Here is a 13,877-nt window from a genome sequence, read left to right as displayed (position 1 = left end):
GTAAAAAAAAAAATGGAATAATATTACACACTGGGATTTGTAATTATAAATTTACATTACCATAATCATAAATCATGCTGTAGTAGTCTTGCATATTCGCAGGTAAGGCGGATACTGTATTTTAATTACTTACGTGGTTCATAAGGAACACAATGTACGGTTTCAATTTCAACAAGCATGTATACTTCAGACCACCAGAGGGCATGCTGGCTTTGTTACATGGCGGACAGAAAGTCAAGGAATGGGCAGACAAATGAGAAACACAAGCACAACCATACTGGACAGACTACCTTTCGCTTTACATTGTTCAGTGGTTTAGCAGATGCTTTTGATTTAAAGTGATTACAAGCAAAGATATTGAAAAAAAAAAAACAGTAGCTGCATTGCTGATTTTGAAGATCTATACTGTAGATGCGTTCCCCAAACTAAACATGAGCACATGCAGCCATTTTAGATAAATTCATCCAGACGTTTCAATCTGATTGCAACCAAATTACCCAGAGGTCAGTTGTCACGATTAAAAGATACTAAAGTACTAAAATGGATCAAAGAGATATGATTTCATGAGATATTTTTAATGTTAACATTGTTCAAAAATAACTTCTTAATCTTTATCTAGTGAATCCAAAAAAAGTATTGTGATCAATAAATTGGAAATCCTGGAATTTACAGCAAAAGTATTTTTGCTCAATGTGGTGCTTGGGGACAAAAAAAAGTTAGAACCAAACACCAAACAATTTGCTAAAATCCATAAATATTCAGCTCAATTTGTAATGTGTTGTATGAACTTGAAGCTTTATTGATGTGATTTTAAATAATTCGATCAGTATCCATCCATAAATCATTTCTTAATTTTGAAATGGTAAGTATTGGTTTTGCAAAATGTCACCCTAACACTTACGTAATCTATTAAAACCATGATGAATGTCAGAGCACACAGCAAAAAAAAAAAAAGGAGGGGAAATGAGTAGTGGCCGTTTTCCAGGCTGCACTGCAGAGTCATTAATAATTGAACTACAATAAGGTATTGATGCACAGAATCAAGGGTAAAAAAATCAAAAGGGATTCTGGCACATGCAGCAGTCTGTAAATCAGTGCTGTATAATGTATTGTAATGCAGGACACAGTGACCTGTGACTTTGCAAAATGCAGTTGAATTAATTATCCATTACACATGAGGAAATGTTAACTCAATACACAGTATTACATTTTAGGATAAATAAATGACATAATATTATATACAACGAATGGCCAAATATAGATCATTATTTGTTTTGGTTACTAGAATTACTAGACCGCTTGTTTATTTTTTACCCAATTTCTGTTTGTTGGAGAGAAGATTTTTTCAGCACATTTCTAAACATAATAATTTTAGTAACTCATTTCTAATTATTGATTTATTTTATCTGTGCCATGATGACAGTAAATAATATTTCTCTAGATATTTTTCAAGACACTTCAATACAGCTTAAAGTGACATTTAAAGGCTTAACTAGATTAATAAGGTTAACTAGGCAGGTTAAGGTAATTAGGCAAGTTATTGTATATCAATGGTTTGCTCGTTAGATTATCGAGGAAAATTTTAGCTTAATGGGGCTAATAATTTTGTCCCTAAAATGATGTTTAAAAAATTAAAAACTGCTTTTATTCTAGCTGAAATAAAACAAATAAGAATTTTTGTTTTGGTTTTGAATAAATAAAAAGGCTTTCTATTTATTTATTTTTTAATGAGACATCCCAGTACATGTTATTGCATAAATAAACAATAATATTGGGAATGTTTAATACTGAAATGCCTGTGGTTTGATTAAACACTTTAAAAATAAATCTTGGCACAGTTTTGCATGCTGTTTTGGGATGAAACAAAAGAATTGTTTATTTATTTATTATTATTTTATTTAAATTAAAGTATTTTTTTATTATTATTATTATTAATTAATTAGAATTATTATTAAGCTTAAGTTGACAGTTGTTTTTGTGTGTTGCAGAGCTGGGAGAGATCAGGAACATCACTACCACCAAGCCTTCGCTGGAGTTGGAGCGGCTGGAAAAATACACCAACTACAGTATCCAGGTGCTGGCCTTCACTCGAGCTGGAGATGGAGTTCGTAGTGAGCAGATCTACACACGTACCAAAGAGGATGGTAAGACTTTCTCCTGTTGCACACACTTGTTTTTTTTTAATATATTGTATATATTGTAGATTATATGCACCTTTTGGTAACAATTTACCTGAAGGTGTGTTCATAAGACTGATTAAACTGTTATAATCGTGACATAACATGTCATGAATGTTAATGAAATTTTTTATATATTTTTTTGATATGTTTATTTAAAGTTATCTTTAAAGTGCTTCCTGAATTATAATTAGAGGCAAGTTTTACAAAGATTGTGCCATGGGTTATAGTCCAAATATACTATTTTTTTTTCCAACTAATAGGTTAATTGATCATTTGAATACCAAATAAATAAATCAAATTTTAAAGGGCAAAATTATAATAAAGAAATTATAATAATCCTTAAAAATATATTAATAAGTAAATAAATTTCCATCTTATTTAAATATATTTATCTTACTTGTTGATTAAATCCCATTTTGTTATTAAACCTATTATTTTTATGCAACAGTCAAGTTGCATGTTAATTTGCTATGAAGAAAAGAAAATAATTTATTTTTTGCATGCTGATTTATGTGAAATCATGAATATAGGTCTACATTATATAATCACCTTGCAATTTTAAAATGATTGTTTTTTTGCTTGAGTATAGACTATTCAGTTCATTAGAGCAGTTCAATCTTTTATAAAGTTTGCTGTTTAAAAATATAATATTTTAAAATATATTTATAATCATCGGCACATATATATATATATATATATATATATATATATATATATATATATATATATATATATATATATATATATATATATATATATATATATATATAAATAAATATATATATATATATATATATATATATATATATATATAAATATATATATATATATATATATATATATATATATATAAATATATATATATATATATATATATATATATATATATATATAAATATATCGGCATATATATATATATATATATATATATATATATATATATATATATATATATATATATATATATATATATATATATATATATCGGCATATATATATATATATATATATATATATATATATATATATATATATATATCGGCATATATATATATATATATATATATATATATATATATATATATATATATATATATATATATATATATATATATATATATATTTATATATATATATATATATATATATATATATATATATATATATAAAAGTGAATTCAGACATGCCCTTAATGCTTTTGCACTATGCACTTTAGACTTTGCATTAAAATAGAGTCCAATGCTTTTGCACTATGCGATTTAGACTTTACACCTAGATTGTAAAAATAGAGCCCTAAAGGTTAGAACTTTGACATCACATCTTTGAATTTAATTATCTCTAAAAAAAAATATCTATTACCTGTGTATTTTAGTTAATTATATCATAAGAACTATTGTTATCAAATCTCAACAAAAATATTCTATATTTTACAAGTATTGTGCTGCCCTAAATGTTTTTTTGTTTTGTTTTTTTTGTAAAACACTGACACGTTTCCACACTTAAAGGCATAGTTCACCAAACAATGTCAGTTATGTTGTCATTTCTTTTTACTTTTTTCAAACCTATTTGAGTTTCTTTGAGTTGAACACAAAAAGAAGATATTTTGGAGAAAGCTAGTAACCTGTAACCATTGACTTTCATAGTATCTGCTGTTTTGAACGCCAGTGGTTAAAGGTATTCTTCAGAATTTCTACATAAACGTTTAGAACTTCTTGAGCTTGAGTAAATGTTAGACAAATTGTCATCTCATTTCAAAAATGAAAATTACCTCATCATTTACTCTCTCTCATGTGGTTAAAACCTTTATGAGTTCCTTTATTCTTGAACACAAAAGAAGAATGCTGGTACCCACTGATATCCATAGTAGGAAAAACAAATACTATGGAAGTAAATGGAAAATACTATGGAGTCAAAGCAACCAGCATCCTTTTTCAAGCTTCTTTTGTGTTCTACAGAACAAAGAAACTCAGGTTTCGAACAAGTGAATGGTAAGTACAGTAAATGATGACAGAAATTAAAATTTTGGGTGAAATGCCTTTAAGTAAGCTATATGTAGGTTGACCACTTTGCTTATTGCAGACATTTCAATCTAATGTCAAAAGAAAAACAAAATAGCTTGGAAACAATAAACTTACAGCTTCACATGCAAGTATTGGATAAGTTATAGATCACTTGGTATATAGTTTACACTGTCTTCGCCTCAACTAAAGATGTTTTTCATTTTCTCGCTTAAAACAGTTCCTGGCCCTCCGGCTGGAGTTAAGGCTGCTGCTTCCACAAGCTCGGTGGTGTTTGTTTCCTGGCTGCCACCACACAAGCTCAACGGGATCATCAGGAAATACATCGTCTTCTGTTCCAACCCTTACCCCACGGTGAGATTCACGCCGAGCTCACACTGCACCATTTTAGTCCTGATTTTTACACAAAATCCTAAACTCTTATAACCTTGTCAGGCACTGATGTTGGATTTTTTATTTTGGATTGTGAAAGCTAAATTCTCCCATGTGAGTGATTATAGCGCCTCCCGGTGGTGAGTGCGGTTATACTTATGTCAGGTATTATTTGGTAGTTTGGTCATTCATTTCACTAACTTATCAACCATCAAAACATGATCAGGGAAACCGTTTGGATTTCCGCTTGGTAAAAAAACTATTAGTGTTCCATTTAGGATTGACCCTACATACATATACTATGCTGTTAATTGTGTAAGTGCATAAGTACATGTATAGTGAGCCGCAGCTATTGTATAACAGTGGTTTATTCTGTAGACAATCGAGAAAAAAATTTATAAACTTAAGAGGGCTAGTAATATAGACCTTACATTTTTTTTTTCTTTTATTCTGGCCGAAATAAAACAAAGACTTTTTCCAGAAGAAAAAATATTATGGGAAATACTTTAAAAAAATGTTTTGCTCTGTTAAATATTTGAAGAAAAAAAAAAAAAAAAAGAAAGAAAGAAAATTTACTTGAGGGCTAATAATTTTGACTTTAACTGTATATACAATGATGATGATGTTATATATGAATTAAGATCAATTAGAAAGGGAAAACCTGAATGAAAGTGATTTGATTATGATTAAAAGGATCAAATAAATGAAACAGATCAAATGGATGCTCAATATTCGGTAGTCTAAGGGTTTTCAATTAATCTTCATAATGAATTTCCTGAGTAACATGAATGTACACTGGTATCATTTGAGGAAAAGTGAATTTGTAATTTGTCAACACGTTGTAACCTGGATCAGCAAACGTGCAACAGAATAAGCCTGGATTTTTATGTTATCCTGGCTTTCTTAACCCTTTGATGCACAAGCTATGATGATCCACATATATGGATCATTTCATGGGTTTCTTATTTAATGTCATGCTTTGCTGGGAATTTTAATGCCAGTTTTATCTTTTCAAATCAGTTTATCTTAACATTAAAAATTCCCTTATATACATACTCCCTAATATACCAACAAAAAATATTTTTATTCAAAATGTAAGAAATACAGATCTGGCTTGAACTAATGCGCGTTTTTTCCTTCACTGCCATGCAATTCGTCATGCGTGGCCTTGCAAGCTCCTGCAGTGGCTTTTTTCAGATTTTTTTAAACATTGCTGCGCTGCATACAATGGCCACCAGCTGGCGCAGGGAACAACAATCTGGGGTACAATTCCCAAGCTCGTTGACTAACCATGGTCGCAGTTCCGTTGTTACATGGTTCGCCAAATTGCTGTGTCCCGAAACCATATTTCAATAAATAAAGAAACTAATAAATAAATTAAAAAAAAGATTGCGAACACTTCGTTTCATGCGCGCATTAGTTCATGCCAGATCTGTAAATAACGATTTGTGATGGTCAAAAACAAGTTAATTAAGAAATTCCTGGAGTCCCAAGTGAAGAAATTAATTTATTGCAAAGGTATTGAAAGTCAGAAGTCAAACCCGTCAGATGTGTTGTAGCCAATGACTGTAAAAAATATGGACGACGCGACAGCCCTTTTTCCCATTGAACGCCTTGAGGGCAAAACGCCTGCTTGACGGGCACAAACTGTCGCAAAAGACTGCTGAAATTGGAGCCAGACATGCGCAGAAGGATTGTCTGATGGAGCCAGAGGAGGAGCCGCGAAAATGAGCAGAGTCGAGCTTCCAATCAAACGCTTTATGTAAAATCAACCACGCCCCCCGAACTTCTCAGCATGCGTTTGCTGTCATATCAACACAAATGGATGTAATAACGTTAACAAATATGAGGGTTTTATATATTCAATCGCGCCAGCTCCGGGCCGCAGCGCATAACCTACTCGCAGCGTCGCGGGCTGATTCCGGCTCGCATGCGGCAGCGCCGGCTCGCTCGGCCGCCGCATCTGGCTCGATTGACTTGGGCTGGAATTGGGTAGTGAGTCCAGGCATCCGGAGTAGGTCCAGCAGAGGTAACATTAGTCAGTCTGAGCTCTAAGAGATAAGTCTCCGGCAGGCGAGAATCTAGCCGGAACTGTGTTTTGCTATCTGGGTGGCTAGGCGTGTATCAGCAAACTAATAAAGCCCGAAAAAAGCCCTGAACTTAGCGAATAAACAGTGTTCCACCAGGATCATGTATGTCAGAAACTATAGTTTACTGCTGAACTCATTTTGTCATGGTAAAATAACACAGAAATCGAATAATAACACTTCAGTCTACTTCAGTCTCCTGCCGAAGCTCAGACGCCGCGCTTTGAGAAACTGTCAATCACAGCTGTCAATCACGATGACACGCCCAGCATTAAATTACTGCTAAAAACAAACTGTTAACAAAAATGAAGATCTGCACCTATTTCAGCACAATAACCAGTGCCTTAATTGACCAGAACTATCTTTCGGGACATTTTATTGCAAGTGTAATATTTTTTTTTATTTGGGCTCAAGTCTCCTTCATTAACACGGAGGAGGCGGGCTTTATGACTTGTACTGCAGCCAGCCCCCAGGGGGCGATCTAACGGCCGAGACCTTCACTCAAACGTAGGCTTGCGGCACACTTGGTTGTAGCTAGACTCTACAGGAAATTGACTCTCGAGGAGTAGTTTATAGGGTGGAATTTGTTTTTGTGGCACTTACATTTTTTTTATCTCATGTCATTACAGGTGATTAGTGAGTTTGAAGCCGCACCTGATGTTTATTTCCGTCGCTTGACCAACTTGAACCAGAATTGGCAGTACAGCATCTGGGTTGTGGCGGTGACTGCGGCAGGTCGTGGGAATACCAGTGAAATTATCACCGTAGAGCCCCAAGCTAAAGGTATGGAAGATATGGCAATCACTCCATAACACGGAATACCTAACACTAAAAGTATTTTCCTTAATAAAAAAAAAAAAAAGGTTTTCTGTTTATTATTAGAATATTGCAGAAAATGAGCCTTTAAAACCAAATGTGACCCATAAAAACACGATTTGTTAATTATGAATTTTAAAGTTTTATGAACTTCCACATATGATAACCTTTTTAATATGTGTAACTTTTCATTTTAAGTTTAAAATAGTTTGCAAACATTTTGTTTAGTTTACCTGTTCAGTGTGATGTCATTTAATGTCTCCAAAAGACTCTACAATCCCATTTATTTTGCCTTTTCCGAGCAAAGAAAAAGAAACAGATCAAAAAAAAAAAAATGTTTTCTTACTTAAAGTTTTTGTCTTGTTTCTAGTCTAAATATCTAAAAAATCTATTTTCTATACAAGCAAACACCATTGTCTTGTTTTTTATATGTAGTATGCCAAATTTAGTAGATTTTCTCTTAAAACAAGCAGATATGTGTATAATTATTGTTTCAAAGCGGCTCTACAAAAGTTGCACAAAGTTACAGTCTGATACAGTTATTACAGTCAAAATCAAAAGTTAAGGTTATTACTAGGGATGCAGCAATACAGTTAGCCAACGGTTCAATACATACCTTGGTTTTTTAACATGGTTTGCAGTTCGGTTCGGTTCGTTTCTCATGGCTTGTTACAATTTTTTTTTTTTATTTTTTTTTTTATTCTTTAGGCATAGGATCAGTGAGAGGTTAAGGAGAAAAAAAATAAAAACGATTTATTGCAATACTCATTTTGTTTTACTTAAAAGCCAAGAAAAGTACAGTAGTTCCTAGTGTATTGTATAAAAAAAACTGTGAAATCTCACAGCTGCTGGGAACCCATGTACAAATTGCACATACATTCCTACATTTTGAAAATAAACACACATGTGAAGATAATTAAGATGAATTGGCCATTTCAAATAAACATATTTGTACTTAAGTAAACATAAATAAAACATCTTAATAATCTTGGTGCTGAAAAAATGCGAGACTGTAGTCTGTAACGCGAATCGAGTGCTTTTATAAAATGACAAAAGCCCACATCTCCAATCACCGAAAACGGCTGCAAATCTTAAGCAATAAACACCCGCTCTGCCTTTGTTATTTTTATATGTCTCTCGGAACCAGTTGGGTATGTTTTCTGAAAAGATTCAGCGAGGGATTGTTGCTATTTGGAGGACTTTATTACCTTCTCTGCTGTCCTGCCTTCAGACAGTGATATTACTGGGTGATGGCGCTGCAGATGTGCAGTCATGGTTATATGTGTAAAACAATGCTTGCCCACAGTTATTTTTTATTCTCCGTTTTTTTCTTTTATTGGCATTATGCTTACCGGCAAAACTGAAATGTCAACACACCGCAGATTTGAAAGACTCCGGCGCTTCCTTGTACTGTTGCCTCAACCTCACTTCACCATGTTAAAGTGTGGAATGGTGGTTAAGTGCCCCCTAACTTTAGAGCACAGTGATTGGATATTTACTTGCGGAGAGGAGTTTCCTCATCTCATCTCATGGACTTAGAGGCACACACACTCAATTCGAGGAGATAGAAAACGCACATAAATTATTTAAACGAAAAACAGAGAAAACCGCAACTCACAAGCAGGTATTGAACCGTGGAGGTCATACCGAACAGTTCAATATTATATTGAGAACCGTGGCATCCCTAGTTATTACTAATATTCAAGTTACTTTGTTAGTTAACTTTATTAGTTACTAATAACTTAATGTCAACGTGAAAATGAAGTGCTATAAATGAAAAAAAGGTGCTACACTATATAAACAAACATATTAACAAACATATAAATATTTCTAACAAAGTGCCAGGTGCATTAAGTCAGTAAGAGTCTATCCTACAGGTGATTTGTCGAGCCCACTCATGCATCCTACAGTTATGTGTACAGCATTGTGTTTATGGTTTACTAAAAAGATCTAAAAAAAAAGATCTCAAATCTAGTTTTGAACTTATAAAGTGTGATTAAGCCTCTGACATTAGCAGGAAAGCTATTCCGGAGTTTAGGAGCCATATATTAAAACACTCAACCTCCTTTAGTGGACTTTGCTATTCTAGGTACTACCAGAAGCTTTAAGTTTTGAGACCTTAATGATCAGGTTGAATTATAGCGAGATAGAAGTTGGTTAATAAACATGATCTAGGCTATTTAAAGCATTATACTATAGGTAAGAAACAATATTTTATGTTTGCACAGCAAAAAGCACTCAGAAAAGTGTTACTCTGTGATAATATGGTAATGCTATTGTTTGTTTCTCAAGCCCCTGCTCGAATCCTGACATTCAGTGGCACTGTGACCACTCCCTGGATGAGGGACATTGTCCTTCCATGCAAAGCAGTCGGAGACCCCCCTCCAACAATCAAATGGCTGAAGGGAAAGTATGTTTAGTTTCTACATTCTTTATATTCAAAATATGAAAAGAGGATGGAGATTTTGTCCTTGTTTCACTGACAGTTTACTTGTCACAAACTCTGTTGAACACAAAAGAAGATAAAAACTAGTCGACTTCCATATGTTTTGCTAGCTTCCTACTAGTGATGTTGAAGGTTACTGGTTTCCAGCATTCTTAATATTATCTTCCTTTGTGTTTAACAGAAGATTTTTGTTTTTTGGAAACACATGAGCTGAATAAATAGTGAGTAAAAATGTTTTTGGAGGGTGAACTATCTTTTTAAATCTGTTCAGGTATGTCTGGCCAGACTTGCAAATGAAACTTATAGCACCTGAAATAATTAGTTTGATTGTGTTTTTTTATTCATTTCATTATTTTGCTTATGAAGCTGATATCTTGAAAAACTGATCATGCTTTCTTACAGTAATGGTACACCTGCTCCAGTTTCAATCGATGGTCGTCGCAGCGCTCACAACAATGGCAGCTTTGTTATTCGTACCGTCAAAGCAGAGGATTCTGGGTATTACAGATGTGTTGCCAGCAACAACTGGGGTTCCGATGAGATCATGCTAAATCTTCAGGTCCAAGGTGTGTTTGTAATCTTCAGAGACAGCCTTTTTTAATTTAGAATTTAAAATTGGTAAGGCGAGAGGAAATTTCTTGGTGCCATTTGATAATATTTTTAATTATTTTTATTTTTCATTTTATTTTAGCTGCTGCTTTTATTTCTATTATACGGTTGCACTTTACAATCAATATGGTTGTATATTCTAAAATGTAATTGTAAAAAAAGAAATACATTGTAAAAATATTTTTCTTACTTAAAGTTTTTGCCTTGTTTCTAGTCCAAATATTTAAAAATTCTTCAATCAAGAAGAATTTTCTAGATAAGCAAAACATATTGTCTTGTTTTCAGAAATGTTATGTCCATTTTTTTCCCTTGAAACAAGCAAAATAATCTGCCAATGGTAGAAAACAAGATTACTTAGCTTGTTTCAAGGAAAAACTCACTTCATTTTGACTTATTATTTCGGAAAACAAACTCTGGGCTCTATCATACACCCAGCGCAATAGGGCACAAGACGTGTTTGGTGTGCTATTTTCAGACCAGCGCAACCCTAATTTTCCTACTTCGCACCACGTTGTTTTAACAGCAAATCCATTTGCACCACTTTGTGAACTCATGGCTGTTCCACTCTAAAAAGGAGGTGTGTTAAGGCGCATTGTTGGTGTGTTGTTATTTTAATGAGCTAAAATAGACTACGCAATTGACCAGCTGAAAAGTCCAGCGCAGAGCGCGTTAGTTTTGCACCTTAATCTCGTACACGTTGCTTAATACACACAAAATATACAGCAATACGCAATCATCTTTACAAATGAAAAGGAATTAAAGGATTAACATATTACAAAAATTATTAATTTCTACGTAAATATGAAAACCACTGCCTCCATGCCTTATTTATCTAGTTTTTTTTTCAGTTTGTTCATGACAACTTGCTTTTGTATAATGTTATTATTATTATTATTATTATTATTATTATTAGCAATATTATTTATTATATGCAAATTTATATTTGTTTTATTAAAAACAAACTTAGATGTGTCCACCTGTCAGATTTTAAACCATATGAGGCATAGGACGTTTGTTTGGATATAACTTTGTTATTTGTTATTATTGCTTATTAATTAATTTGCTGGAAATTAGAACTGAATTTAGAAATAGTTTTGAAACAAATCTTCACATTTAACAATCTAAATTAAATATGCAGGCTAATGGCTGTCTTCAGTGAAGTGCGTACAACACCGTTTCCTTATCCACGAAAGTAAAGGAGTAAAGAGTAAAAGTAGTAAAGAGAAAATAAAGAAGCCGAATGAAGGAGGCTCGTTCTTTATTCTTGCCCTGCAGAGGGTCTGTTTTCTCGCTAGTGAAGCGTTCAGTTTTTCCACTTACAAATTCCACCATGTAAATAGCAAATGTGCCATGCCGTGACGCAACTCAATCTTGAAGTGAATGAGAGATGAGACTCTTAATTGGTTTAATGCACGTTATGCTCAAAACACACACATAACTCATTAAGAGAATAAGTACGACTCTGTTAGACCATGTGCCGCGGCGCAGAGCATATTTTTCCGTCCTTAAAATAGCAAAAGTGGATTCGCACACGTCCTTAATGGTTTTGCGGCTAGATCTTTAAAATAGAGCCCAATATGTTTGTCTTGTCTAAAAAAAAATGCTTTTTAACTTAAGATTTTTTAGATGTTTGGACTATAAACAAGTAAGAAAGGCATTTTTCGCACACTTGCTAGAGAAGTCACTTCAACCAATCAAGATCAACCCCATGTAAAATCTTGTAATGTAATCTTGTAAAATCTTGTAGTCCTGCATGTAAAAAATCTTACTTTCATGCGAAATTCCCAATTCCTGATGACTGTAGTGACTGATTATTACCTGCAAATTTTGAAAGAATAATTTTGTTGTTTTATCCATAAAATATTCTAGTACCACCGGACCAACCACGTCTTACCGTGACCAAAACCACGACCACCTCCATCACGCTCTTCTGGATCCCCGGAGACAATGGCGGAAGCTCCATCAGAGGTTAGACTGCCTTGATATTTTGCGCTCCACATTTTCACCTATTCTCCACTGGGTGACAAAAATGAAACACTATCAGCACAAACCTGTCAAATGTTTCAAACTGAGATTTATTCCACACGCCGTTATATTTTAATAAACTTAAAGGTCAACTTTGCATCGTACAGCAAGTGCTCTGTATCAATTTGCAGTGCCTGTAAAAATTCATAAACAAAGTTTGGCATTTGAGGTTTATTTATTAAAATGGACACATCACTGAGCATACAGTAAAGTGTTTTTTTGTGGTTCTCTCTGTTCAGGCTACATTTTACAGTACTCAGAGGATAACAGTGAAGAATGGGGCAGTTACTCCATCAGCCCCAGTGAGCGCTCTTACCGTCTGGAGAATCTGAAGTGCGGTACTTGGTACAAGTTTACTCTGACTGCACAGAATGCAGTAGGTCCCGGACGCATCAGTGAAATCATTGAGGCCAAAACCCATGGAAAAGGTACACATCTGTTAATAATGTCAAGCTCTTGTGGCTACACTGCTAAAAATGACTTTATTATTGGAGTTTCTGTTTTGTTTTTTCTGTTTTGGTTATGTTAAATCAAGAAGTATTTTCTAGAAAAGAATAAGCAGAATAATTTTGCAAAATAATTGTGCTTTCGCTGAGAAATAAGATTATATTGCATACCCCATTTATTTTGCATGTTTTAAGGATAAACTCACTTAATTTTGAAGTATTATTTCTAAAAATAAGAGTGTTTTTTGCTTTTTTAGAAAATGCTTCTAGATTTAGGAATTATTTAATATTTGGACTAGAAAAAAAACTCTTAAGTTAAATAAAACTATTTTTGCAGACAAGTATATGAACATTAATGAATTTACCTTTAGCAAGGTACGGTATGACATGGTTTGCTTCTGTATGGTTAACATTTGGGGGCTTCTCTACTTTTTTTGCACCACCTCAGGTGAGGTTCCAAGCAAGCCAAACTTTTACAAAAATGTGACGTATTCATGCTGCTGATCACTGATTGGTCAGAGAAAATTGTCATTACCAGCATCAGATTTTTGCCAATCTATCACTTAAGTATACTTAGTATTGCAGTCCTAAACTGAACACGTGTGGACACATTTGAGCACAAAGTTCATTTCCAGGTTGGAGGAAAGTCCTTACCCCAGATGGATGAGTTCAAGTATCTTGGGGTTTTGTTCTCGAGTGAGGGAAGAATAGAACCTGAGATTGACAGGCAGATTGTTGCAGTAATGCAGTCGATATATCAGTCTGTTGTGGAAAAAAACTCTTGTTTTACAAAGCTCTTGATTTACCGGTCAATCTAAGTTCCTACTCTTACCTATGGTCATGAGCTTTGGGTCATAATCGAAAGGACAAGATCCCGA

The 13,877-nt window shown here is 33.5% G+C and overlaps 2 protein-coding genes across 4 annotated transcripts in view; both read left to right on the top strand.

Moving 5' to 3' along the window:
• atm (ATM serine/threonine kinase) overlaps positions 1 to 13,877 on the top strand; it is a 537,450-nt gene that overhangs the window by 488,097 nt on the left and 35,476 nt on the right. The gene's annotated exons all lie outside the window — the stretch shown is intronic.
• dscamb (Down syndrome cell adhesion molecule b) overlaps positions 1 to 13,877 on the top strand; it is a 268,823-nt gene that overhangs the window by 232,993 nt on the left and 21,953 nt on the right. For all 3 annotated transcript variants that reach the window (XM_073924332.1, XM_073924331.1, XM_009291474.5), the window contains exons 19-25: positions 1,989 to 2,144; positions 4,419 to 4,552; positions 7,287 to 7,440; positions 9,766 to 9,883; positions 10,322 to 10,485; positions 12,398 to 12,496; positions 12,793 to 12,981. In XM_073924332.1, coding sequence (XP_073780433.1) covers positions 1,989 to 2,144; positions 4,419 to 4,552; positions 7,287 to 7,440; positions 9,766 to 9,883; positions 10,322 to 10,485; positions 12,398 to 12,496; positions 12,793 to 12,981 — 1,014 coding nt within the window. The remainder of the gene's footprint in view (positions 1 to 1,988; positions 2,145 to 4,418; positions 4,553 to 7,286; positions 7,441 to 9,765; positions 9,884 to 10,321; positions 10,486 to 12,397; positions 12,497 to 12,792; positions 12,982 to 13,877) is intronic.

This window comes from Danio rerio, chromosome 15 (genome assembly GCF_049306965.1).
Source record: "Danio rerio strain Tuebingen ecotype United States chromosome 15, GRCz12tu, whole genome shotgun sequence".
Lineage (NCBI taxonomy): Eukaryota > Metazoa > Chordata > Actinopteri > Cypriniformes > Danionidae > Danio > Danio rerio.
Note: the sequence above shows the minus strand (reverse complement) of the source record. Positions and strands in the feature narration are given on the sequence as shown.